This window comes from Carcharodon carcharias, unplaced genomic scaffold (assembly GCF_017639515.1).
Source record: "Carcharodon carcharias isolate sCarCar2 unplaced genomic scaffold, sCarCar2.pri scaffold_956_ctg1, whole genome shotgun sequence".
NCBI lineage: Eukaryota > Metazoa > Chordata > Chondrichthyes > Lamniformes > Lamnidae > Carcharodon > Carcharodon carcharias.
The window spans coordinates 21,988-44,629 of NW_024471176.1; the positions used below are offsets into that span (position 1 = coordinate 21,988).

Consider the following 22,642-nt stretch of genomic DNA (forward strand, 5'->3'; position numbering starts at 1 on the left):
CTGTCCCGGTCTGCCTGTTAGATCCTGTCCCGGTCTGCCTGTTAGACCCTGTCCCGTCCCGGTCTGCCTGTTAGACCCCGTCCCGGTCTGCCTGTTAGACCCCGTCCCGATCTGCCTGTTAGACCCCGTCCCGATCTGCCTGTTAGACCCCGTCCCGATCTGCCTGTTAGACCCCGTCCCGGTCTGCCTGTTAGACCCTGTCCCGGTCTGCCTGTTAGACCCCGCCCCGGTCTGCCTGTTAGACCCCGCCCCGGTCTGCCTGTTAGACCCCGCCCCGGTCTGCCTGTTAGACCCCGCCCCGGTCTGCCTGTTAGACCCCGCCCCGGTCTGCCTGTTAGACCCCGCCCCGCTCTGCCTGTTAGACCCCGCCCCGGTCTGCCTGTTAGACCCCGCCCCAGCTCTGCCTGTTAGACCCCGCCCCAGCTCTGCCTGTTAGACCCTGTGCTGCCTGTCCCTGCATGAACTCGCTGTACAATCCTGGCGGGGGTGGGGGGGAGTGTTTCAGAGCCGGGGATGGGATTGATTTCGGTTTAAATATTAACGTGATTTCTCTCTCTCTCTCTCTCTCTCTATCCCCCTCTCTGTCCTTTTTACACCCCGACCCTCCCTCTGCTCACCTGACCCGACCTCCACACCCCCCTCCCCCTCTCCACCCACCCCTCTCCCCTCCACACGCTTCTCCCCTCCCTTCTCCTCCCTCCCACCCCCCACCACCCGCTCCCTCCTCCTCCTCCCCCTCCCTCATCTCACCTCTCCCCTGCCCCGCCATCCTCTTCCTTCCTCGCCCCTCCCCTCCCGACACTCCCTCTCTCTCCCCCCCCGACACCCCTCACCAACGCTCCCTGTTTACCCCCACCCCCCGATCAGCTTCCTCCTGGACCGGCTGCTCCAGTACGAGAATGTGGATGAGGATTCGTCCGGTAAGAGTCTGGATCTTTTTACAGTAATTACAGAGTCTCCCCCCCCAGTCCCGGGGTAATTACAGAATCTCCCCCAGTCCCGGGGTAATTACAGAGTCTCCCCCAGTCCCGGGGTAATTACAGAGTCTCCCCCAGTCCCGGGGTAATTACAGAGTCTCCCCCAGTCCCGGGGTAATTACAGAGTCTCCCCCAGTCCCGGGGTAATTACAGAGTCTCCCCCAGTCCCGGGGTAATTGCAGAGTCTCCCCCAGTCCCGGGGTAATTGCAGAGTCTCCCCCAGTCCCGGGGTAATTACAGAGTCTCCCCCCCACCCAGTCCCGGGGTAATTACAGAGTCTCCCCCAGTCCCGGGGTAATTACAGAGTCTCCCCCCCACCCAGTCCCGGGGTCATTACAGAGTCTCCCCCAGTCCCGGGGTAATTACAGAGTCTCCCCCAGTCCCGGGGTAATTACAGAGTCTCCCCCAGTCCCGGGGTAATTACAGAGTCTCCCCCAGTCCCGGGGTAATTACAGAGTCTCCCCACCCAGTCCCGGGGTAATTACAGAGTCTCCCCCAGTCCCGGGGTAATTCCAGAGTCTCCCCCCCACCCAGTCCCGGGGTAATTACAGAGTCTCCCCCCCACCCAGTCCCGGGGTAATTACAGAGTCTCCCCCCCACCCAGTCCCAGGGTAATTACAGAGTCTCCCCCCCACCCAGTCCCGGGGTAATTCTGAGTCTCCCCCAGTCCCGGGGTAATTACAGAGTCTCCCCCAGTCCCGGGGTAATTACAGAGTCTCCCCCAGTCCCGGGGTAATTACAGTGTCTCCCCCAGTCCCGGGGTAATTACAGAGTGTCCCCCAGTCCCGGGGTAATTACAGAGTCTCCCCCAGTCCCGGGGTAATTACAGAGTCTCCCTCACCCCAGTCCCGGGGTAATTACAGAGTCTCCCCCAGTCCCGGGGTAATTACAGAGTGTCCCCCACCCCAGTCCCGGGGTAATTACAGAGTGTCACCCGCCCAGTCCCGGGGTAATTACAGAGTCTCCCCCCCACCCAGTCCCGGGTAATTACAGAGTCTCCCCCAGTCCCGGGGTAATTACAGAGTCTCCCCCAGTCCCGGGGTAATTACAGAGTCTCCCCCAGTCCCGGGGTAATTACAGAGTCTCCCCCAGTCCCGGGGTAATTACAGATTCTCCCCCAGTCCCGGGGTAATTACAGAGTCTCCCCCAGTCCCGGGGTAATTACAGAGTCTCCCCCAGTCCCGGGGTAATTACAGAGTCTCCCCCAGTCCCGGGGTAATTACGGAGTCTCCCCCCCACCCAGTCCCGGGGTAATTACAGAGTCTCCCCCCCACCCAGTCCCGGGGTAATTACAGAGTCTCCCCCAGTCTCGGGGTAATTACAGAGTCTGCCCCAGTCCCGGGGTAATTACAGAGTCTCCCCCAGTCCCGGGGTAATTACAGAGTCTCCCCCAGTCCCGGGGTAATTACAGAGTCTCCCCCAGTCCCGGGGTAATTACAGAGTCTCCCCCAGTCCCGGGGTAATTACAGAGTCTCCCCCAGTCCCGGGGTAATTACAGAGTCTCCCCCAGTCCCGGGGTAATTACAGAGTCTCCCCCAGTCCCGGGGTAATTACAGAGTCTCCCCCAGTCCCGGGGTAATTACAGAGTCTCCCCCAGTCCCGGGGTAATTACAGAGTCTCCCCCAGTCCCGGGGTAATTACAGAGTCTCCCCCAGTCCCGGGGTAATTACAGAGTCTCCCCCAGTCCCGGGGTAATTACAGAGTCTCCCCCAGTCCCGGGGTAATTACAGAGTCTCCCCCAGTCCCGGGGTAATTACAGAGTCTCCCCCAGTCCCGGGGTAATTACAGAGTCTCCCCCAGTCCCGGGGTAATTACAGAGTCTCCCCCAGTCCCGGGGTAATTACAGAGTCTCCCCCAGTCCCGGGGTAATTACAGAGTCTCCCCCAGTCCCGGGGTAATTACAGAGTCTCCCCCAGTCCCGGGTTAATTACAGAGTCTCCCCCAGTCCCGGGGTAATTACAGAGTCTCCCCCCCAACCAGTCCCAGGGTAATTACAGAGTCTCCCCCCCCCACCCAGTCCCGGGGTAATTACAGAGTCTCCCCCAGTCCCGGGGTAATTACAGAGTCTCCCCCAGTCCCGGGGTAATTACAGAGTCTCCCCCCCCAGTCCCGGGGTAATTACAGAGTCTCCCCCAGTCCCGGGGTAATTACAGAGTCTCCCCCAGTCCCGGGGTAATTACAGAGTCTCCCCCAGTCCCGGGGTAATTACAGAGTCTCCCCCAGTCCCGGGGTAATTACAGAGTCTCCCCCAGTCCCGGGGTAATTACAGAGTCTCCCCCAGTCCCGGGGTAATTACAGAGTCTCCCCCAGTCCCGGGGTAATTACATAGTCTCCCCCCCCAGTCCCGGGGTAATTACAGAGTCTCCCCCCCCAGTCCCGGGGTAATTACAGAGTCTCCCCCCCCAGTCCCGGGGTAATTACAGAGTCTCCCCCCCCAGTCCCGGGGTAATTACAGAGTCTCCCCAGTCCCGGGGTAATTACAGAGTCTCCCCCAGTCCCGGGGTAATTACAGAGTCTCCCCCAGTCCCGGGGTAATTACAGAGTCTCCCCCAGTCCCGGGGTAATTACAGAGTCTCCCCCAGTCCCGGGGTAATTACAGAGTCTCTCCCCCACCCCAGTCCCGGGGTAATTACAGAGTCTCCCCCCCACCCCAGTCCCGGGGTAATTACAGAGTCTCCCCCAGTCCCGGGGTAATTACAGAGTCTCTCCCCCAGTCCCGGGGTAATTACAGAGTCTCCCCCCCACCCCAGTCCCGGGGTAATTACAGAGTCTCCCCCAGTCCCGGGGTAATTACAGAGTCTCTCCCCCAGTCCCGGGGTAATTACAGAGTCTCCCCCACCCCAGTCCCGGGGTAATTACAGAGTGTCCCCCACCCAGTCCCGGGGTAATTACAGAGACTCCCCCCCACCCAGTCCCGGGGTAATTACAGAGTCTCCCCCAGTCCCGGGGTAATTACAGAGTCTCCCCCAGTCCCGGGGTAATTACAGAGTCTCCCCCAGTCCCGGGGTAATTACAGAGTCTCCCCCAGTCCCGGGGTAATTACAGAGTCTCCCCCAGTCCCGGGGTAATTACAGAGTCTCCCCAAGTCCCGGGGTAATTACAGAGTCTCCCCCCCACCCAGTCCCGGGGTAATTACAGAGTCTCCCCCAGTCCCGGGGTAATTACAGAGTCTCCCCCAGTCCCGGGGTAATTACAGAGTCTCCCCCAGTCCCGGGGTAATTACAGAGTCTCCCCCAGTCCCGGGGTAATTACAGAGTCTCCCCCCCAGTCCCGGGGTAATACAGAGTCTCCCCCAGTCCCGGTGTAATTACAGAGTCCCTCCCCCAGTCCCGGGGGTAATTACAGAGTCTCCCCCAGTCCCGGGTAATTACAGAGTCTCCCCCAGTCCCGGGGGGGTAATTACAGAGTCTCCCCCCAGTCCCGGGGTAAATACAGATCTCCCCCACAGTCCCGGGGTAATTACAGAGTCTCCCCCCCCCAGTCCCGGGGTAATGACAGAGTCTCCCCCAGTCCCGGGGTAATTACAGAGTCTCCCCCAGTCCCTGGGTAATTACAGAGTCTCCCCCCCCAGTCCCGGGGTAATTACAGAGTCTCCCCCCCCAGTCCCGGGGTAATTACAGAGTCTCCCCCAGTCCCGGGGTAATTACAGAGTCTCCCCCAGTCCCGGGGTAATTACAGAGTCTCCCCCCAGTCACCGGGGTAATTACAGAGTCTCCCCCAGTCCCGGGGGGTAATTACAGAGTCTCCCCAGTCCCGGGGTAATTACAGAGTCTCCCCCAGTCCCTGGGTAATTACAGAGTCTCCCCCAGTCCCTGGGTAATTACAGATTCTCCCCCCCAAGTCCCGGGGTAATTACAGAGTCTCCCCCAGTCCCGGGGTAATTACAGAGTCTCCCCCCCCAGTCCCGGGGTAATTACAGAGTCTCCCCCAGTCCCGGGATAATTACAGAGTCTCCCCCAGTCCCGGGGTAATTACAGAGTCTCCCCAGTCCCGGGATAATTACAGAGTCTCCCCCAGTCCCGGGGTAATTACAGAGTCTCCCCCAGTCCCGGGGTAATTACAGAGTCTCCCCCCCCAGTCCCGGGGGTAATTACAGAGGTCTCCCCCAGTCCCGGGATAATTACAGAGTCTCCCCCCAGTCCCGGGGTAATTACAGAGTCTCCCCCAGTCCCGGGGGTAATTACAGAGTCTCCCCCAGTCCCGGGGTAATTACAGAGTCTCCCCCAGTCCCGGGGTAATTACAGAGTCTCCCCAGTCCCGGGGGTAATTACAGAGTCTCCCCCCAGTCCCGGGGTAATTACAGAGTCTCCCCCCAGTCCCGGGGGGAATTACAGAGTCTCCCTCCAGTCCCGGGGTAATTACAGAGTCTCCCCCCCACCCAGTCCAGGGGGTAATTACAGAGTCTCCCCCAGTCCCGGGGTAATTACAGAGTCTCCCCCCACCCAGTCCCGGGGTAATTACTGAGTCTCCCCCAGTCCCGGGGTAATTACAGAGTCTCCCCCCACCCAGTCCCGGGTAATTACAGAGTCTCCCCCCCAGTCCCGGGGTAATTACAGAGTCTCCCCCAGTCCCGGGGTAATTACAGAGTCCTCCCCCCCCAGTCCCGGGGTAATTACAGAGTCTCCCCCAGTCCCGGGGTAATTACAGAGTCTCCCCCAGTCCCGGGGTAATTACAGAGTCTCCCCCAGTCCCGGGGTAATTACAGAGTCTCCCCCCCAGTCCCGGGGGTAATTACAGAGTCTCCCCCAGTCCCGGGGTAATTACAGAGTCTCCCCCCCACCCAGTCCCGGGGTAATTACAGAGTCTCCCCCAGTCCCGGGGTAATTACAGAGTCTCCCCCAGTCCCGGGGTAATTACAGAGTCTCCCCCAGTCCCGGGGTAATTACAGAGTCTCCCCCAGTCCCGGGGTAATTACAGAGTCTCCCCCCCAGTCCCGGGGTAATTACAGAGTCTCCCCCAGTCCCGGTGTAATTACAGAGTCTCCCCCAGTCCCGGGGGTAATTACAGAGTCTCCCCCCCCCAGTCCCGGGGTAATTACAGAGTCTCCCCCCCACCCAGTCCCGGGGGTAAGTACAGAGTCTCCCCCCACCAGTCCGGGGTAATTACAGAGTCTCCCCCCCACCCAGTCCCGGGGGTCATTACAGAGTCTCCCCAGTCCCCGGGGTAATTACAGAGTCTCCCCCCCACCCAGTCCCGGGTAATTACAGAGTCTCCCCCAGTCCCGGGGTAATTACAGAGTCTCCCCCAGTCCCGGGGGTAATTACAGAGTCTCCCCCAGTCCCGGGGGGTAATTACAGAGTCTCCCCCCAATCCCGGGGTAATTACAGAGTCTCCCCCAGTCCCGGGGGTAATTACAGAGTCTCCCCCCCACCCAGTCCCGGGGTAATTACAGAGTCTCCCCCCCACCCAGTCCCGGGGGTAATTACAGGAGTCTCCCCCAGTCCCGGGGTAATTACAGAGTCTCCCCCAGTCCCGGGGTAATTACAGAGTCTCCCCCCCACCCAGTCCCGGGGGTAATTACAGAGTCTCCCCCAGTCCCGGGGGTAATTACAGAGTCTCCCCCAGTCCCGGGGTAATTACAGAGTCTCCCCCAGTCCCGGGGTAATTACAGAGTCTCCCCCAGTCCCGGGGTAATTACAGAGTCTCCCCCCAGTCCCGGGGTAATTACAGAGTCTCCCCCAGTCCCGGGGTAATACAGAGTCTCCCCCAGTCCGGGGTAATTACAGAGTCTCCCCCCCACCCAGTCCCGGGGTAATTACAGAGTCTCCCCCCCACCCAGTCCCGGGGTAATTACAGAGTCTCCCCCAGTCCCGGGGTAATTACAGAGTCTCCCCCAGTCCCGGGGTAATTACAGAGTCTCCCCCAGTCCCGGGGTAATTACAGAGTCTCCCCCAGTCCCTGGGTAATTACAGAGTCTCCCCCAGTCCCTGGGTAATTACAGATTCTCCCCCCCAAGTCCCGGGGTAATTACAGAGTCTCCCCCAGTCCCGGGATAATTACAGAGTCTCCCCCAGTCCCGGGGTAATTACAGAGTCTCCCCCAGTCCCGGGGTAATTACAGAGTCTCCCCCCCCAGTCCCGGGGTAATTACAGAGTCTCCCCCAGTCCCGGGATAATTACAGAGTCTCCCCCAGTCCCGGGGTAATTACAGAGTCTCCCCCAGTCCCGGGGTAATTACAGAGTCTCCCCCAGTCCCGGGGTAATTACAGAGTCTCCCCCAGTCCCGGGGTAATTACAGAGTCTCCCCCAGTCCCGGGGTAATTACAGAGTCTCCCCCAGTCCCGGGGTAATTACAGAGTCTCCCCCAGTCCCGGGGTAATTACAGAGTCTCCCCCAGTCCCGGGGTAATTACAGAGTCTCCCTCATCCCGGGGTAATTACAGAGTCTCCCCCCCACCCAGTCCCGGGGTAATTACAGAGTCTCCCCCAGTCCCGGGGTAATTACAGAGTCTCCCCCCCACCCAGTCCCGGGGGTAATTACAGAGTCTCCCCCAGTCCCGGGGTAATTACAGAGTCTCCCCCCCACCCAGTCCCGGGGGTAATTACAGAGTCTCCCCCAGTCCCGGGGGTAATTACAGAGTCTCCCCCAGTCCCGGGGTAATTACAGAGTCTCCCCCAGTCCCGGGGTAATTACAGAGTCTCCCCCAGGTCCCGGGGTAATTACAGAGTCTCCCCCAGTCCCGGGGTAATTACAGAGTCTCCCCCCCACCCAGTCCCGGGGTAATTACAGAGTCCTCTCCCCCCCACCCCAGTCCCGGGGTAATTACAGAGTCTCCCCCAGTCCCGGGGTAATTACAGAGTCCTCCCCCCCACCCAGTCCCGGGGTAATTACAGAGTCTCCCCCCCACCCAGTCCCGGGTAATTACAGAGTCCTCCCCCCACCCAGTCCCGGGGTAATTACAGAGTCTCCCCCCCACCCAGTCCCCGGGGTTAATTACAGAGTCTCCCCCCCACCCAGTCCCGGGGTAATTACAGAGTCTCCCCCCCACCCAGTCCCGGGGTAATTACAGAGTCTCCCCCCCACCCAGTCCCGGGGTAATTACAGAGTCTCCCCCAGTCCCGGGGTAATTACAGAGTCTCCCCCAGTCCCCGGGGTAATTACAGAGTCTCCCCCAGTCCCGGGGTAATTACAGAGTCTCCCCCAGTCCCGGGGGTAATTACAGAGTCTCCCCCCAGTCCCGGGGTAATTACAGAGTCTCCCCCCCACCCAGTCCCGGGGTAATTACAGAGTCTCCCCCCCACCCAGTCCCGGGGTAATTACAGAGTCTCCCCCAGTCCCGGGGTAATTACAGAGTCTCCCCCAGTCCCGGGGTAATTACAGAGTCTCCCCCCCACCCAGTCCCGGGGTAATTACAGAGTCTCCCCCAGTCCCGGGGTAATTACAGAGTCTCCCCCAGTCCCGGGGTAATTACAGAGTCTCCCCCAGTCCCGGGGTAATTACAGAGTCTCCCCCAGTCCCGGGGTAATTACAGAGTCTCCCCCAGTCCCGGGGTAATTACAGAGTCTCCCCCAGTCCCGGGGTAATTACAGAGTCTCCCCCAGTCCCGGGGTAATTACAGAGTCTCCCCCCCACCCAGTCCCGGGGTAATTACAGAGTCTCCCCCAGTCCCGGGGTAATTACAGAGTCTCCCCCAGTCCCGGGGTAATTACAGAGTCTCCCCCATCCCGGGGTAATTACAGAGTCTCCCCCATCCCGGGGTAATTACAGAGTCTCCCCCAGTCCCGGGGTAATTACAGAGTCTCGCCCAGTCCCGGGGTAATTACAGAGTCTCTCCCCCCCCCAGTCCCGGGGTAATTACAGAGTCTCCCCCAGTCCCGGGGTAATTACAGAGTCTCCCCCAGTCCCGGGGTAATTACAGAGTCTCCCCCAGTCCCGGGGTAATTACAGAGTCTCCCCCAGTCCCGGGGGTAATTACAGAGTCTCCCCCAGTCCCGGGGTAATTACAGAGTCTCCCCAGTCCCGGGGTAATTACAGAGTCTCCCCCAGTCCCGGGGTAATTACAGAGTCTCCCCCAGTCCCGGGGGTAATTACAGAGTCTCCCCCAGTCCCGGGGTAATTACAGAGTCTCCCCCAGTCCCGGGGTAATTACAGAGTCTCCCCCAGTCCCGGGGTAATTACAGAGTCTCCCCCAGTCCCGGGGTAATTACAGAGTCTCCCCCAGTCCCGGGGTAATTACAGAGTCTCCCCCCCACCCAGTCCCGTGGTCATTACAGAGTCTCCCCCATCCCGGGGTAATTACAGAGTCTCCCCCATCCCGGGGTAATTACAGAGTCTCCCCCAGTCCCGGGGTAATTACAGAGTCTCCCCCAGTCCCGGGGTAATTACAGAGTCTCCCCCAGTCCCGGGGTAATTACAGAGTCTCCCCCATCCCGGGGTAATTACAGAGTCTCCCCCATCCCGGGGTAATTACAGAGTCTCCCCCATCCCGGGGTAATTACAGAGTCTCCCCCAGTCCCGGGGTAATTACAGAGTCTCCCCCAGTCCCGGGGTAATTACAGAGTCTCTCCCTCCCCCAGTCCCGGGGTAATTACAGAGTCTCCCCCCCCAGTCCCGGGGTAATTACAGAGTCTCCCCCCCACCCAGTCCCGGGATAATGACAGAGTCTCCCCCAGTCCCGGGGTAATGACAGAGTCTCCCCCAGTCCCGGGGTAATGACAGTGTCTCCCCCAGTCCCGGGGTAATTACAGAGTCTCTCCCTGTGAGGAGGGACCGAGTCCTTCGGAAGGGGCCCAGATTGAGCAGAATGTTCTCTGGGCTCGAGGGGGTGGGACACTGGGGGAGAGACTCCCACCTCCCTGGCGTTCACAGGCCTGATTCCCGCTGTTCAGCATTTCGGGAAAGGCCGGCAGGAACGTCTTTTCTCCGGCTACAGGGGTCTGGAGTCCAAGACACGGGGCAGAGACATTACCGATCAGCCCGTCACACACACACACACACACACACACACACACACACACACACACACACACACACACAGACAGGCTGGGAAATGTGTGGAAATGCTCTCCCACACCACATACCTGCCCAATTCATCATCTTCCATCTGAGCCACGGGCGTTTACTCGTCAGTTATTAAGGGAGACGGAGATCGGTGAACGGAGTCAGCCACAAAATCAATTTACTGTGTAACAGGCTGGAGAGGGGCTGAATGGCCTCCTCCTGTTCCTGTGTAACAGGCTGGAGAGGGGCTGAATGGCCTCCTCCTGTTCCTGTGTAACAGGCTGGAGAGGGGTTGAATGGGCTCCTCCTGTTCCTGTGTAACAGGCTGGAGAGGGGCTGAATGGCCTCCTCCTGTTCCTGTGTAACAGGCTGGAGAGGGGCTGAATGGCCTCCTCCTGTTCCTGTGTAACAGGGTTGGAGAGGGGCTGAATGGCCTCCTCCTGTTCCTGTGTAACAGGGTTGGAGAGGGGCTGAATGGCCTCCTCCTGTTCCTGTGTAACAGGGTTGGAGAGGGGCTGAATGGCCTCCTCCTGTTCCTGTGTAACAGGCTGGAGAGGGGCTGAATGGGCTCCTCCTGTTCCTGTGTAACAGGCTGGAGAGGGGCTGAATGGGCTCCTCCTGTTCCTGTGTATCAGGGTTGGAGAGGGGCTGAATGGCCTCCTGCTGTTCCTGTGTAACAGGCTGGAGAGGGGCTGAATGGCCTCCTCCTTCTCCAGTACTCGTCTGAGACTCACCCCTTCACTTTTTTCCCGAAACAGATTCAGACGCAACAGCCTCATCAGAAAACAGTGAGGGAGAGGGTCCGAAACTCCTGGATACCCCCGTCATGAAGAAGTGAGTCCAACTCTTTTCAACACCAGCTGGATTAGGGAGGAACTGAGAGGGAAGATCAGCCACAGGCTGGATTAAGGTTGAGTTGAGGGAGAAGATCAGCCACAGGCTGGATTAAGGTTGAGTTGAGGGAGAAGATCAGCCACAGGCTGGATTAAGGAGGAGTTGAGGTGGATGATCAGCCACAGGCTGGATTAATGTGGAGTTGAGGGAGAAGATCAGCCACAGGCTGGATTAAGGTGGAGTTGAGGTGGATGATCAGCCACAGGCTGGATTAAGGTGGAGTTGAGGGAGATCAGCCACAGGCTGGATTAAGGTGGAGTTGAGGGAGAAGATCAGCCACAGGCTGGATTAAGGTGGAGTTGAGGGAGAAGATCAGCCACAGGCTGGATTAAGGTGGAGTTGAGGTGGATGATCAGCCACAGGCTGGATTAAGGTGGAGTTGAGGGAGAAGATCAGCCACAGGCTGGATTAAGGTGGAGTTGAGGGAGAAGATCAGCCACAGGCTGGATTAAGGTGGAGTTGAGGGAGAAGATCAGCCACAGGCTGGATTAAGGTGGAGTTGAGGGAGAAGATCAGCCACAGGCTGGATTAAGGTGGAGTTGAGGGAGAAGATCAGCCACAGGCTGGATTAAGGTGGAGTTGAGGTGGATGATCAGCCACAGGCTGGATTAAGGTGGAGTTGAGGGAGAAGATCAGCCACAGGCTGGATTAAGGTGGAGTTGAGGTGGATGATCAGCCACAGGCTGGATTAAGGTGGAGTTGAGGGAGAAGATCAGCCACAGGCTGGATTAAGGTGGAGTTGAGGGAGAAGATCAGCCACAGGCTGGATTAAGGTGGAGTTGAGGGAGAAGATCAGCCACAGGCTGGATTAAGATGGAGTTGAGGGAGAAGATCAGCCACAGGCTGGATTAAGGTGGAGTTGAGGTGGATGATCAGCCACAGGCTGGATTAAGGTGGAGTTGAGGGAGAAGATCAGCCACAGGCTGGATTAAGGTGGAGTTGAGGGAGAAGATCAGCCACAGGCTGGATTAAGGTGGAGTTGAGGGAGAAGATCAGCCACAGGCTGGATTAAGGTGGAGTTGAGGGAGAAGATCAGCCACAGGCTGGATTAAGGTGGAGTTGAGGTGGATGATTGTGGAGGAGCTCCGATCGGGGTGGGGTGTGTGTATCCTGTTATGCGTGGGGGTCAGTTTGACCTTGATCACTCTTGTTCGATGTTTCGGTTCCCCTCTCCCTCAGGAAGAGAAGTCCTCAGCTGGGAGGATAGGGGTGAGGAGGGTGTCGGATCGGGTTGGGGTGGGGTGTGTGTATCCTGTTATGCGTGGGGGTCAGTTTGACCTTGATCACTCCTCTCCGATGTTTCTGTTCCCCTCTCCCTCAGGAAGAGGAGTCCTCAGCTGGGAGGATCGGCCTCACCCTCACCCTCGTCTCTCTCTCTACAGCCCACCCTGGGCTACTCACACTCCCAGACTCCGACACCATCAGCAACTCAATCCCCATACCTCAGCTCCGTGAGTATCAGGGGGATGGGATTTACGGGGTTTGGGGTTTATGGGGTTTGGGGTTTATGGGGTTTGGGGTTTATGGGGTTTGGGGTTTATGGGGTTTGGGGTTTATGGGGTTTGGGGTTTATGAGGTTTGGGGTTTACGGGGTTTGGGGTTTATGAGGTTTGGGGTTTATGAGGTTTGGGGTTTACGGGGTTTGGGGTTTATGGTGTTTACGGGGTTTGGGGTTTATGAGGTTTGGGGTTTATGGTGTTTACGGGGTTTGGGGTTTACGGGGTTTATGGTGTTTACGGGGTTTGGGGTTTATGGGGTTTGGGGTTTATGGGGTTTGGGGTTTACGGGGTTTGGGGTTTATGGGGGTTACGGTGTTTATGGGGCTTGGGGTTTATGGGGTTTACAGGGTTTGGGGTTTACGGGGTTTATGGTGTTTACGTGGTTTGGGGTTTATGGGGTTTGGGGTTTACAGGGTTTGGGGTTTAGGGGGTTTGGGGTTTAGGGGGTTTGGGGTTTAGGGGGTTTGGGGTTTAGGGGGTTTGGTGTTTACGGGGTTTGGGGTTTACGGGGTTTGGGGTTTACGGGGTTTGGGGTTTACGGGGTTTGGGGTTTCCTGGGGTTGGGGTTTACGGGGGTTGGGGTTTACGGGGGTTGGGGTTTACGGGGGTTGGGGTTTACGGGTTTTTGGCGTTTATGGGGTTTGGGGTTTATGGGGTATGGGGTTTATGGGTTTATGGGGTTTGGTGTTTACGGGGTTTGGGGTTTATGGTGTTTACGGGGTTTGGGGTTTATGGTGTTTACGGGGTTTGGGGTTTATGGAGTTTGGGGTTTATGGGGTTTACGGGGTTTGGGGTTTACGGGATTTATGGTGTTTACGGGGTTTGGGGTTTATGGGGTTTGGGGTTTATGGGGTTTGGGGTTTACGGGGTTTGGGGTTTATGGGGTTTGGGGTTTATGGGGTTTGGGGTTTACGGGGTTTGGGGTTTACGGGGTTTGGGGTTTACAGGGGTTTGGGGTTTACGGGGGTTTGGGGTTTATGGGTTTATGGGGTTTATGGGTTTATGGGGTTTGGGGTTTATGGGGTTTGGGGTTTATGGGGTTTGGGGTTTATGGGTTTATGGGGTTTGGGGCTTATGGGTTTATGGGGTTTGGGGTTTATGGGGTTAGGGGTTTTTGGCGTTTATGGGGTTTGTGGTTTATGGGGTTTGGGGTTTACGGTGTTTATAGGGTTTGGGGTTTGGGGTTTACAGGGTTTATGGGGTTTGGGGTTTATGGGGTTTGGGGTTTATGGGGTTTGGGGTTTATGGGGTTTATAGGGTTTGGGGTTTACGGGGTTTGGGGTTTACGGGGTTTGGGGTTTCTCCCCCTGCGTCCCTCCTCCCCTCTCCTCCCCACGTTCCCCCGCCCCCCCCCCCAGGGCAGTTGTGTGGGGTATTGAGCAGTGTCTGTGTGCCTGTCGCCTGTAGATCACTGCGCCCACGTTCAGCCAGTTTCCCTCGGAGTATTTATCCTCCTACTCGAACTCCCACCCCCCGGCTTCAGCTGGAGCAGCCGGAGGCTCCGCTGGGAAATCGGAGAAAGCCAAGAGGGAAAAACGGACAAAGACCCAGAAAAGCAAGAAATCCAAGGTCGGTGGAGTCCGGATCGAGGGGGGAGCGTGTAGGGAGGAGGGGGGAGTGTGTAGGGAGGAGGGGGGAGTGTGTAGGGAGGAGGGGGGAGCTTGTGGGGAGGAGGGGGGAGCGTGTGGGGAGGAGGGGGGAGCGTGTAGGGAGGAGAGGGGAGTGTGTAGGGAGGAGGGGGGAACGTGTGGGAGGAGGGGGGAGCGTCTAGGGAGGAGGGGGGAGCGTGTAGGGAGGAGGGGGAGTGTGTGGGGAGGAGGGGGGAGCGTGTAGGGAGGAGGGGGAGTGTGTGGGGAGGAGGGGGGAGCGTGTAGGGAGGAGGGGGGAGTGTGTGGGGAGGAGGGGGGAGTGTGTGGGGAGGAGGGGGGAGCGTGTAGGGAGGAGGGGGAGTGTGTAGGGAGGAGGGGGGAGCGTGTAGGGAGGAGGGGGGAGCTTGTGGGGAGGAGGGGGGAGCGTGTAGGGAGGAGGGGGGAGCTTGTAGGGAGGAGGGGGAAGCGTGTAGGGAGGAGGGGGGAGTGTGTAGGGAGGAGGGGGGAGTGTGTAGGGAGGAGGGGGGAGTGTGTAGGGAGGAGGGTGGAGCGTGTGGGGAGGAGGGTGGAGCGCGTGTGGGAGGAGGAGGGTGGGGAGCGAGTGTGGGGAGGAGGGGGGGAGCGTGTGGGGAGGAGGGGGGAGCGTGTGGGGAGGAGGGGGAAGTGTGTAGGGAGGAGGGGGGAGTGTGTAGGAGGAGGGGGGAGCTTGTGGGGAGGAGGGGGGAGCGTGTGGGGAGGAGGGGGGGAGTGTGTAGGGAGGAGGGGGAGCGTGTAGGGAGGAGGGGGGGAGTGTGTAGGGAGGAGGGGGGAGTGTGTGGAGGAGAGGGGGGAGTGTGTAGGGAGGAGGGGGGAGCTTGTGGGGAGGAGGGGGGAGCGTGTGGGGAGAGGGGGGAGCGTGTAGGGAGGAGAGGGAGCGTGTAGGGAGGAGGGGGGAGTGTGTAGGGAGGGAAGGGGGGGAGTGTGTGGGAGGAGGGGGGAGTGTGTAGGGAGGAGGGGGGAGCTTGTGGGGAGGAGGGGGGGAGCGTGTGTGGGGAGGAGGGGGGAGCGTGTAGGGAGGAGAGGGGAGTGTGTAGGGAGGAGGGGGGAACGTGTGGGAGGAGGGGGGAGCGTCTAGGGAGGAGGGGGGAGCGTGTAGGGAGGAGGGGGAGTGTGTGGGGAGGAGGGGGGAGCGTGTAGGGAGGAGGGGGAGTGTGTAGGGAGGAGGGGGGAGCGTGTGGGGAGGAGGGGGGAGCGTGTGGGGAGGAGGGGGGAGCGTGTGGGAGGAGGGGTGAGCGTGTAGGGAGGAGGGGGGAGCTTGTGGGGAGGAGGGGGGAGCGTGTGGGGAGGAGGGGGGAGCGTGTGGGAGGAGGGGTGAGCGTGTAGGGAGGAGGGGGGAGCTTGTGGGGAGGAGGGGGGAGCGTGTAGGGAGGAGGGGGAAGCGTGTAGGGAGGAGGGGGGAGTGTGTAGGGAGGAGGGGGGAGTGTGTAGGGAGGAGGGTGGAGCGTGTGGGGAGGAGGGGGGAGCGTGTGGGGAGGAGGGGGGAGCGTGTAGGGAGGAGGGGGAGTGTGTAGGGAGGAGGGAGGAGCGTGTAGGGAGGCGGGGGGAGTGTGTAGGGAGGAGGGGGAGTGTGTAGGGAGGAGGGGGGAGTGTGTGGGAGGAGGGGGGAGTGTGTGGGAGGAGGGGGAGCGTGTAGGGAGGAGGGGGGAGTGTGTAGGGAGGAGGGGGGAGTGTGTAGGGAGGAGGGGTGAGCGTGTAGGGAGGAGGGGGAGCGTGTAGGGAGGAGGGTGGAGCGTGTGGGGAGGAGGGGGGAGCGTGTGGGGAGGAGGGGGGAGCGTGTGGGGAGGAGGGGGGAGCGTGTAGGGAGGAGGGGGAGCGTGTAGGGAGGAGGGGGGAGTGTGTAGGGAGGAGAGGGGAGTGTGTGGGAGGAGGGGGGAGCGTGTGGGAGGAGGGGGGAGCGTGTAGGGAGGAGGGGGAGTGTGTAGGGAGGAGGGGGGAGCGTGTGGGAGGAGGGGGAGTGTGTAGGGAGGAGGGGGGAGCGTGTGGGAGGAGGGGGGAGCGTGTAGGGAGGAGGGGGAGTGTGTAGGGAGGAGGGGGGAGCGTGTGGGAGGAGAGGGGAGCATGTGGGAGGAGGGGCTAGCATCTAGGGAGGAGGGGGGAGTGTACAGGGAGGAGAGGGGAGTGTGTGGGAGGAGGGGGGAGTGTGTAGGGAGGAGGGGAGCGTGTGGGGAGGAGAGGGGAGTGTGTGGGAGGAGGGGGAGCGTGTAGGGAGGAGGGGGGAGTGTGTAGGGAGGAGGGGGGAGTGTGTAGGGAGGAGGGGGGAGCGTGTAGGGAGGAGGGGGGAGCGTGTGGGGAGGAGGAGGGAGCGTGTGGGGAGGAGAGGGGAGCGTGTGGGGAGGAGGGGGGAGCGTGTAGGGAGGAGGGGGAGCGTGTAGGGAGGAGGGGGAGCGTGTAGGGAGGAGGGGGGAGCGTGTAGGGAGGAGGGGGGAGTGTGTAGGGAGGAGGGGGGAGTGTGTAGGGAGGAGGGGGGAGCTTTTGGGGAGGAGGGGGGAGCGTGTGGGGAGGAGGGGGGAGCGTGTGGGGAGGAGGGGGAGCGTGTAGGGAGGAGGGGGAGCGTGTAGGGAGGAGGGGGGAGCGTGTGGGAGGAGGGGGGAGCGTGTGGGGAGGAGGGGGGAGCGTGTGGGGAGGAGAGGGGAGTGTGTAGGGTGGAGGGGGGAGTGTGTGGGAGGAGGGGGGAGTGTGTGGGAAGAGGGGGGAGTGTGTAGGGAGGAGGGGAGCGTGTGGGGAGGAGAGGGGAGTGTGTGGGAGGAGGGGGGAGTGTGTAGGGAGGAGGGGCTAGCATCTAGGGAGGAGGGGGGAGTGTACAGGGAGCGGGGAGCGTGTAGGGAGGAGGAGGGAGCGTGTAGGGAGGAGGAGGGAGCGTGTGGGGAGGAGGGGGGAACGTGTGGGAGGAGGGGGGAGCGTGTGGGAGGAGGGGGGAGTGTGTAGGGAGGAGGGGGGTGTGTGTGGGAGGAGGGGGGAGTGTGTGGGAGGAGGGGGGAGTGTGTAGGGAGGAGGGGAGCGTGTGGGGAGGAGAGGGGAGTGTGTGGGAGGAGAGGGGAGTGTGTGGGAGGAGGGGGGAGTGTGTGGGAGGAGGGGGGAGTGTGTAGGGAGGAGGGGAGCGTGTGGGGAGGAGAGGGGAGTGTGTAGGGTGGAGGGGGGAGTGTGTGGGAGGAGAGGGGAGTGTGTGGGAGGAGAGGGGAGTGTGTGGGAGGAGAGGGGAGTGTGTGGGAGGAGAGGGGAGTGTGTGGGAGGAGGGGGGAGTGTGTAGGGAGGAGGGGTGAGTGTGTGGGAGGAGAGGGGAGTGTGTAGGGAGGAGGGGGGAGCGTGTAGGGAGGAGGGGGAAGCGTGTAGGTAGGAGGGGGGAGCGTGTAGGGAGGAGGAGGGAGCGTGTAGGGAGGAGGAGGGAGCGTGTGGGGAGGAGGAGGGAGCGTGTGGGGAGGAGGAGGGAGCGTGTAGGGAGGAGGGGGGAGCATGTGGGGAGGAGGGGGGTACGTGTGGGAGGAGGGGGGAGTGTGTAGGGAGGAGGGGGGAGTGTGTAGGGAGGCGGTGGGAGCGTGTAGGGAGGAGGAGGGAGCGTGTAGGGAGGAGGAGGGAGCGTGTGGGGCGGAGGGGGGAACGTGTGGGAGGAGGGGGGAGCGTGTAGGGAGGCGGTGGGAGCGTGTAGGGAGGAGGGGGGAGTGTGTAGGGAGGAGGGGGGAGTGTGTGGGAGGAGGGGTGAGCGTGTGGGAGGAGGGGGGAGCGTGTGGGAGGAGGGGGGAGTGTGTGGGAGGAGGGGGGAGTGTGTGGGTGGAGGGGGGAGTGTGTGGGAGGAGGGGGGAGTGTGTAGGGAGGAGGGGAGCGTGTGGGGAGGAGAGGGGAGTGTGTAGGGAGGAGGGGGGAGTGTGTAGGGAGGAGGGGGGAGTGTGTGGGAGGAGAAGGGAGTGTGTGGGAGGAGGGGGGAGTGTGTAGGGAGGAGGGGGGAGTGTGTGGGAGGAGAGGGGAGCGTGTAGGGAGGAGGGGGGAGTGTGTAGGGAGGAGAGGGGAGTGTGTGGGAGGAGGGGGGAGTGTGTAGGGAGGAGGGGGGAGTGTGTTGGAGGAGAGGGGAGTGTGTGGGAGGAGGGGGGAGTGTGTAGGGAGGAGGGGGGAGTGTGTTGGAGGAGAGGGGAGTGTGTGGGAGGAGGGGGGAGTGTGTAGGGAGGAGAGGGGAGCGTGTAGGGAGGAGGTGGGAGCGTGTAGGGAGGAGGTGGGAGCGTGTGGGAGGAGAGGGGAGTGTGTAGGAGGAGAGGGGAGTGTGTGGGAGGAGGGGGGAGTGTGTAGGGAGGAGGGGGGAACGTGTGGGGAGGAGGGGGGAGTGTACAGGGAGCGGGGAGCGTGTAGGGAGGAGGGAGGAGAGTGTAGGGAGTCGGTGGGAGCGTGTAGGGAGGAGGAGGGAGCGTGTAGGGAGGAGGAGGGAGCGTGTAGGGAGGAGGAGGGAGCGTGTGGGGAGGAGGGGGTAACGTGTGGGAGGAGGGGGGAGCGTGTGGGAGGAGGGCAGAGCGTGTAGGGAGGAGGGGGGAGTGTGTGGGAGGAGGGGGGAGTGTGTGGGAGGAGGGGGGAGCGTGTGGGGAGGAGGGGGGAGCGTGTGGGGAGGAGGGGGGAGCGTGTAGGGAGGAGGGGGAGCGTGTAGGGAGGAGGGGGAGCGTCGTGGGAGGAGGGGGAGCGTGTAGGGAGGAGGGGGAGCGTGTAGGGAGGAGGGGGAAGCGTGTAGGGAGGAGGGGGGAGCGGTGTGGGAGGAGAGGGGAGCGTGTGGGGAGGAGGGTGGGAGCGTGTAGGGAGGAGGGGGAGCGTGTGGGGAGGAGAGGGGAGCGTGTGGGGAGGAGGGGGGAGCGTGTAGGGAGGAGGGGGAGCGTGTAGGGAGGAGAGGGGAGCGTGTGGGGAGGAGGGGGGAGCGTGTGGGGAGGAGGGGGAGCGTGTGGGGAGGAGGGGGGAGCGTGTAGGGAGGAGGGGGGAGCGTGTGGGGAGGAGAGGGGAGCGTGTGGGGAGGAGGGGGGAGCGTGTAGGGAGGAGGGGGAGCGTGTAGGGAGGAGGGGGAGCGTGTGGGGAGGAGGGGGGAGCGTGTAGGGAGGAGGGGGAGCGTGTAGGGAGGAGGGGGAGCGTGTGGGGAGGAGGGGGAGCGTGTAGGGAGGAGGGGGAGCGTGTAGGGAGGAGGGGGAGCGTGTAGGGAGGAGGGGGAGCGTGTAGGGAGGAGGGGGGAGCGTGTGGGGAGAAGGGGGGAGCGTGTGGGGGAGGGGGCTGAGTTTGGAAGTTGGGAACTTCTGGTTCTGACCTGGACCTCTCTCTCTCTCTCTCCATCCCCCCCCCGCCCCTCCCACTCTCTCTCCCCCCCGCCTCTCCCGCTCTCTCTCCCCCGCCTCTCCCACTCTCTCTCCCCCCCACCTCTCCCGCTCTTTCTCTCCCTCCCGCCTCTCCCGCTGTCCCCCGCCTCTCCCACTCTCTGTCCCCCGCCTCTCCCACTCTCTGTCCCTCCCGCTCTCTCTCTCCCCACCTCTCCCGCTCTCTCTCCCTCCTGCCTCTCCCGCTCTCTCTCTCCCTCCCGCCTCTCCTGCTCTCTCTCTCCCCCCCACCTCTCCCGCTCTCTCTCCCTCCCGCCTCTCCCGCTTTCTCTCCCCCCGCCTCTCCCGCTCTCTCTCCCCCCCACCTCTCTCGCTCTCTCTCCCCCCCACCTCTCTCGCTCTCTCTCCCCCCCACCTCTCTCGCTCTCTCTCCCCCCCACCTCTCTCGCTCTCTCTCCCCCCCACCTCTCCCGCTCTTTCTCTCTCTCCCGCCTCTCCCGCTGTCCCCCGCCTCTCCCACTCTCTGTCCCTCCCGCCTCTCCCGCTCTCTCTCTCCCAACCTCTCCCGCTCTCTCTCCCTCCTGCCTCTCCCGCTCTCCCTCTCCCCCCCACCTCTCCCGCTCTCTCTCCCCGCCTCTCCCGCTCTCTCCCCGCCTCTCCCACTCTCTCTCCCCCCCGCCTCTCCCGCTCTCTCTCCCCCCGCCTCTCCCGCTCTCTCTCCCCCGCCTCTCCCGCTCTCTCCCCCGCCTCTCACTCTCTCTCTCTCTCTCTCTCTCCCCTGCCTCTCCCGCTCTCTCTCTCCCCCCCACCTCTCCCGCTCTCTCTCCCCCCGCCTCTCTCGCTCTCTCTCCCCCCGCCTCTCTCGCTCTCTCTCCCCTGCCTACCCCTCTCTCTCTCTCCATGCTCCCTCCCTCTCTCTCTCTTACTCTCGGAACCCCATCCTCCGGCCCTCGGACCCCCCGTCTCTCGTCTCCCCCCCTCGTCTCTTGTCTCCCCACCGTCTCTCGTCTCCCCACCGTCTCTGTCTCCCCCCCGTCTCTCGTCACTCCCCCCCTTGTCTCTCGTCACCCCTCCCCCGTCTCTCGTCTGCCCCCTCGTCTCATCTCCCCCCTCGTCTCTCGTCTGCCCCCCTCTTCTCTCGTCACCCCCCGTCTCTCATCTCCCCCCCTCGTCTCTCGTCTCCCCTCCCCCGTCTCTCGTCTCCCCTCCCCCCATCTCTCGTCTCCCCTCCCTCGTCTCTCGTCTCCCCTCCCTCGTCTCTCGTCTGCCCCCCTCTTCTCTCGTCACCCCCCGTCTCTCATCTCCCCCCCTCGTCTCTCGTCACCCCTCCCCCTTCTCTCGTCTCCCACCTCGTCTCTCATCTCCCCCCCCGTCTCTCGTCACCCCCGTCTCTCGTCTCCGCCCCTCGTCTCTCGTCACCCCTCCCCCGTCTCTCGTCACCCCTCGCCCGTCTCTCGTCTGCCCCCCTCGTGTCTCGTCTGCCCCCCTCGTGTCTCGTCTGCCCCCCTCGTGTCTCGTCTGCCCCCCTCGTCTCTCGTCACCCCACCGTCTCTCGTCACCCCCCCCCGTCTCTCGTCTCCCCCCCTCGTCTCTCATCTCCCCCCCTCGTCTCTCATCTCCCCCCCTCGTCTCTCGTCACCCCTCCCCCGTCTCTCGTCTCCCCCCCTCGTCTCTCATCTCCCCCCCTCGTCTCTCGTCACCCCTCCCCCGTCTCTCGTCTCCCCCCCTCCGTCTCTCGTCTCCCCCCCTCGTCTCTCGTCTCCCCCCCTCGTCTCTCATCTCCCCCCGTCTCTCGTCACCCCTCCCCCGTCTCTCGTCTGCCCCCCTCGTCTCTCACCTGCCCCCATCGTCTCGTCTCCCCCCCCTCGTCTCTCGTCTCCCCTCCCCCGTCTCTCGTCTCCCCTCCCCCGTCTCTCGTCACCCCCCCCGTCTCTCGTCTCCCCTCCCCGTCTCTCGTCTCCCCTCCCTCGTCTCTCGTCTCCCCTCCCTCGCCTCTCGTCTTCCCTCCCTCGTCTCTCGTCTCCCCTCCCTCGCCTCTCGTCTGCCCCTCTCGCCTCTCGTCTCTCTCCCTCGTCTCTCGTCTCTCTCGCCCTCCAGACGCGAGTCCCTCTCCACTCCAGCCACCCTGAATCTGTGGCCATGAGCTTTTCCTCTGCCTCCGACCCTCTCTCTGCCCTTTCGTCCAAGCTCCCCCCCACCACCATTCTCAGCACTGTCCCTCATCAGATGTTCAGTGACACAGGAGAGGGCAGCGACGATGATGCACTGGAGGGTGATGACGACCTGGTCATCGATATTCCCGAGTGAGTCACCCGGATACCCGGAGACTGGGAACACGGATTCTCCCCCAACCCCGAATACCCGGTGACTGGGAACACGGATTCTCCCCTAACCCCGGATACCCGGAGACTGGGAACACGGATTCTCCCCCAATCCCGGATACCCGGAGACTGGGAACACGGATTCTCCCCCAATTCCGGATACCCGGAGACTGGGAACACGGATTCTCCCCTAACCCCGGATACCCGGAGACTGGGAACACGGATTCTCCCCCAACCCCGGATACCCGGAGACTGGGAACACGGATTCTCCTCAATCCCGGATACCCGGAGACTGGGAACACAGATTCTTCCCCAATCCTGGATACCCGGAGACTGGGAACACGGATTCTCCTCAATCCCGGATACCCGAGGACTGGGAACACGGATTCTCCCCTAACCCCGGATACCCGGAGACTGGGAACACGGATTCTCCCCTAACCCCGGATACCCGGAGACTGGGAACACGGATTCTCCCCTAACCCCGGATACCCGGAGACTGGGAACACGGTTTCTCCCCTAACCCTGGATACCCGGAGACTGGGAGCACGGATTTCCCTGAATCTTGGATACCCGGAGAGTGGGAGCAGGAATTTCCCAGAGGCACACTGAAACAGATTCCTGACGGACTCCAGTTGATTATCCGTGACGCTGGGCGATCCCGCCTGTATGTTGCCCGATTTCAGAAATAAAAGCTTTCTCCCCCCCCTCTGCCTGCCTCATGTTCCATGTTCTGGGAAGCGATGGACAGACGAGTGTTGGGGGTGTCGGTGGGGGGCGGTGGGGGGGAGCTGCCCCTCTCGGAATGGTCGTCGCAGAGGAGAAGAGACACTGCCGACTCGAAAGGAATTAACTGGAGGGCAAATAGCAAATAGAGGAGGGTTCCGGCCCAGGGAAACTGCAGTCAAAAAGGGAGAGAGATGGGGAGAGGGGGACGGGCAAGGGGATGGGGGAAAGAGTGGCAACAGGAGGGGGAGGGGGAGGGGGACAGGAGGGGGAGGGGAGGGGGACAGGAGGGGGAGGGGGAGGGGGACAGGAGGGGGAGGGGGAGGGGACAGGAGGGGGAGGGGGAGGGGGACAGGAGGGGGAGGGGGAAGGGGACAGGAGGGGAGGGGGA

General features: G+C 61.9%; 1 protein-coding gene across 1 annotated transcript; it reads left to right on the forward strand.

The window, feature by feature from the left end:
* Positions 1-863: 863 nt before the first annotated feature.
* Positions 864-22,234, forward strand: LOC121275229 (INO80 complex subunit E-like). Its single transcript, XM_041182650.1, has 5 exons — positions 864-920; positions 10,675-10,750; positions 12,132-12,261; positions 13,717-13,878; positions 21,305-22,234. Exons 2-5 carry the CDS (start codon positions 10,743-10,745, stop codon positions 21,512-21,514), a joined length of 510 nt encoding a protein of 169 aa, XP_041038584.1. The 5' UTR covers positions 864-920; positions 10,675-10,742; the 3' UTR covers positions 21,515-22,234.
* The last annotated feature ends 408 nt before the right edge of the window (positions 22,235-22,642 follow it).

Excerpts from the sequence above, each read along its gene's own strand:
- LOC121275229 (XM_041182650.1), top strand. Across the intron at positions 12,262-13,716 it reads AATCCCCATACCTCAGCTCC|ATCACTGCGCCCACGTTCAG; the intron begins GTGAGTATCAGG and ends TGTCGCCTGTAG. Across the intron at positions 13,879-21,304 it reads AGAAAAGCAAGAAATCCAAG|ACGCGAGTCCCTCTCCACTC; the intron begins GTCGGTGGAGTC and ends CTCGCCCTCCAG.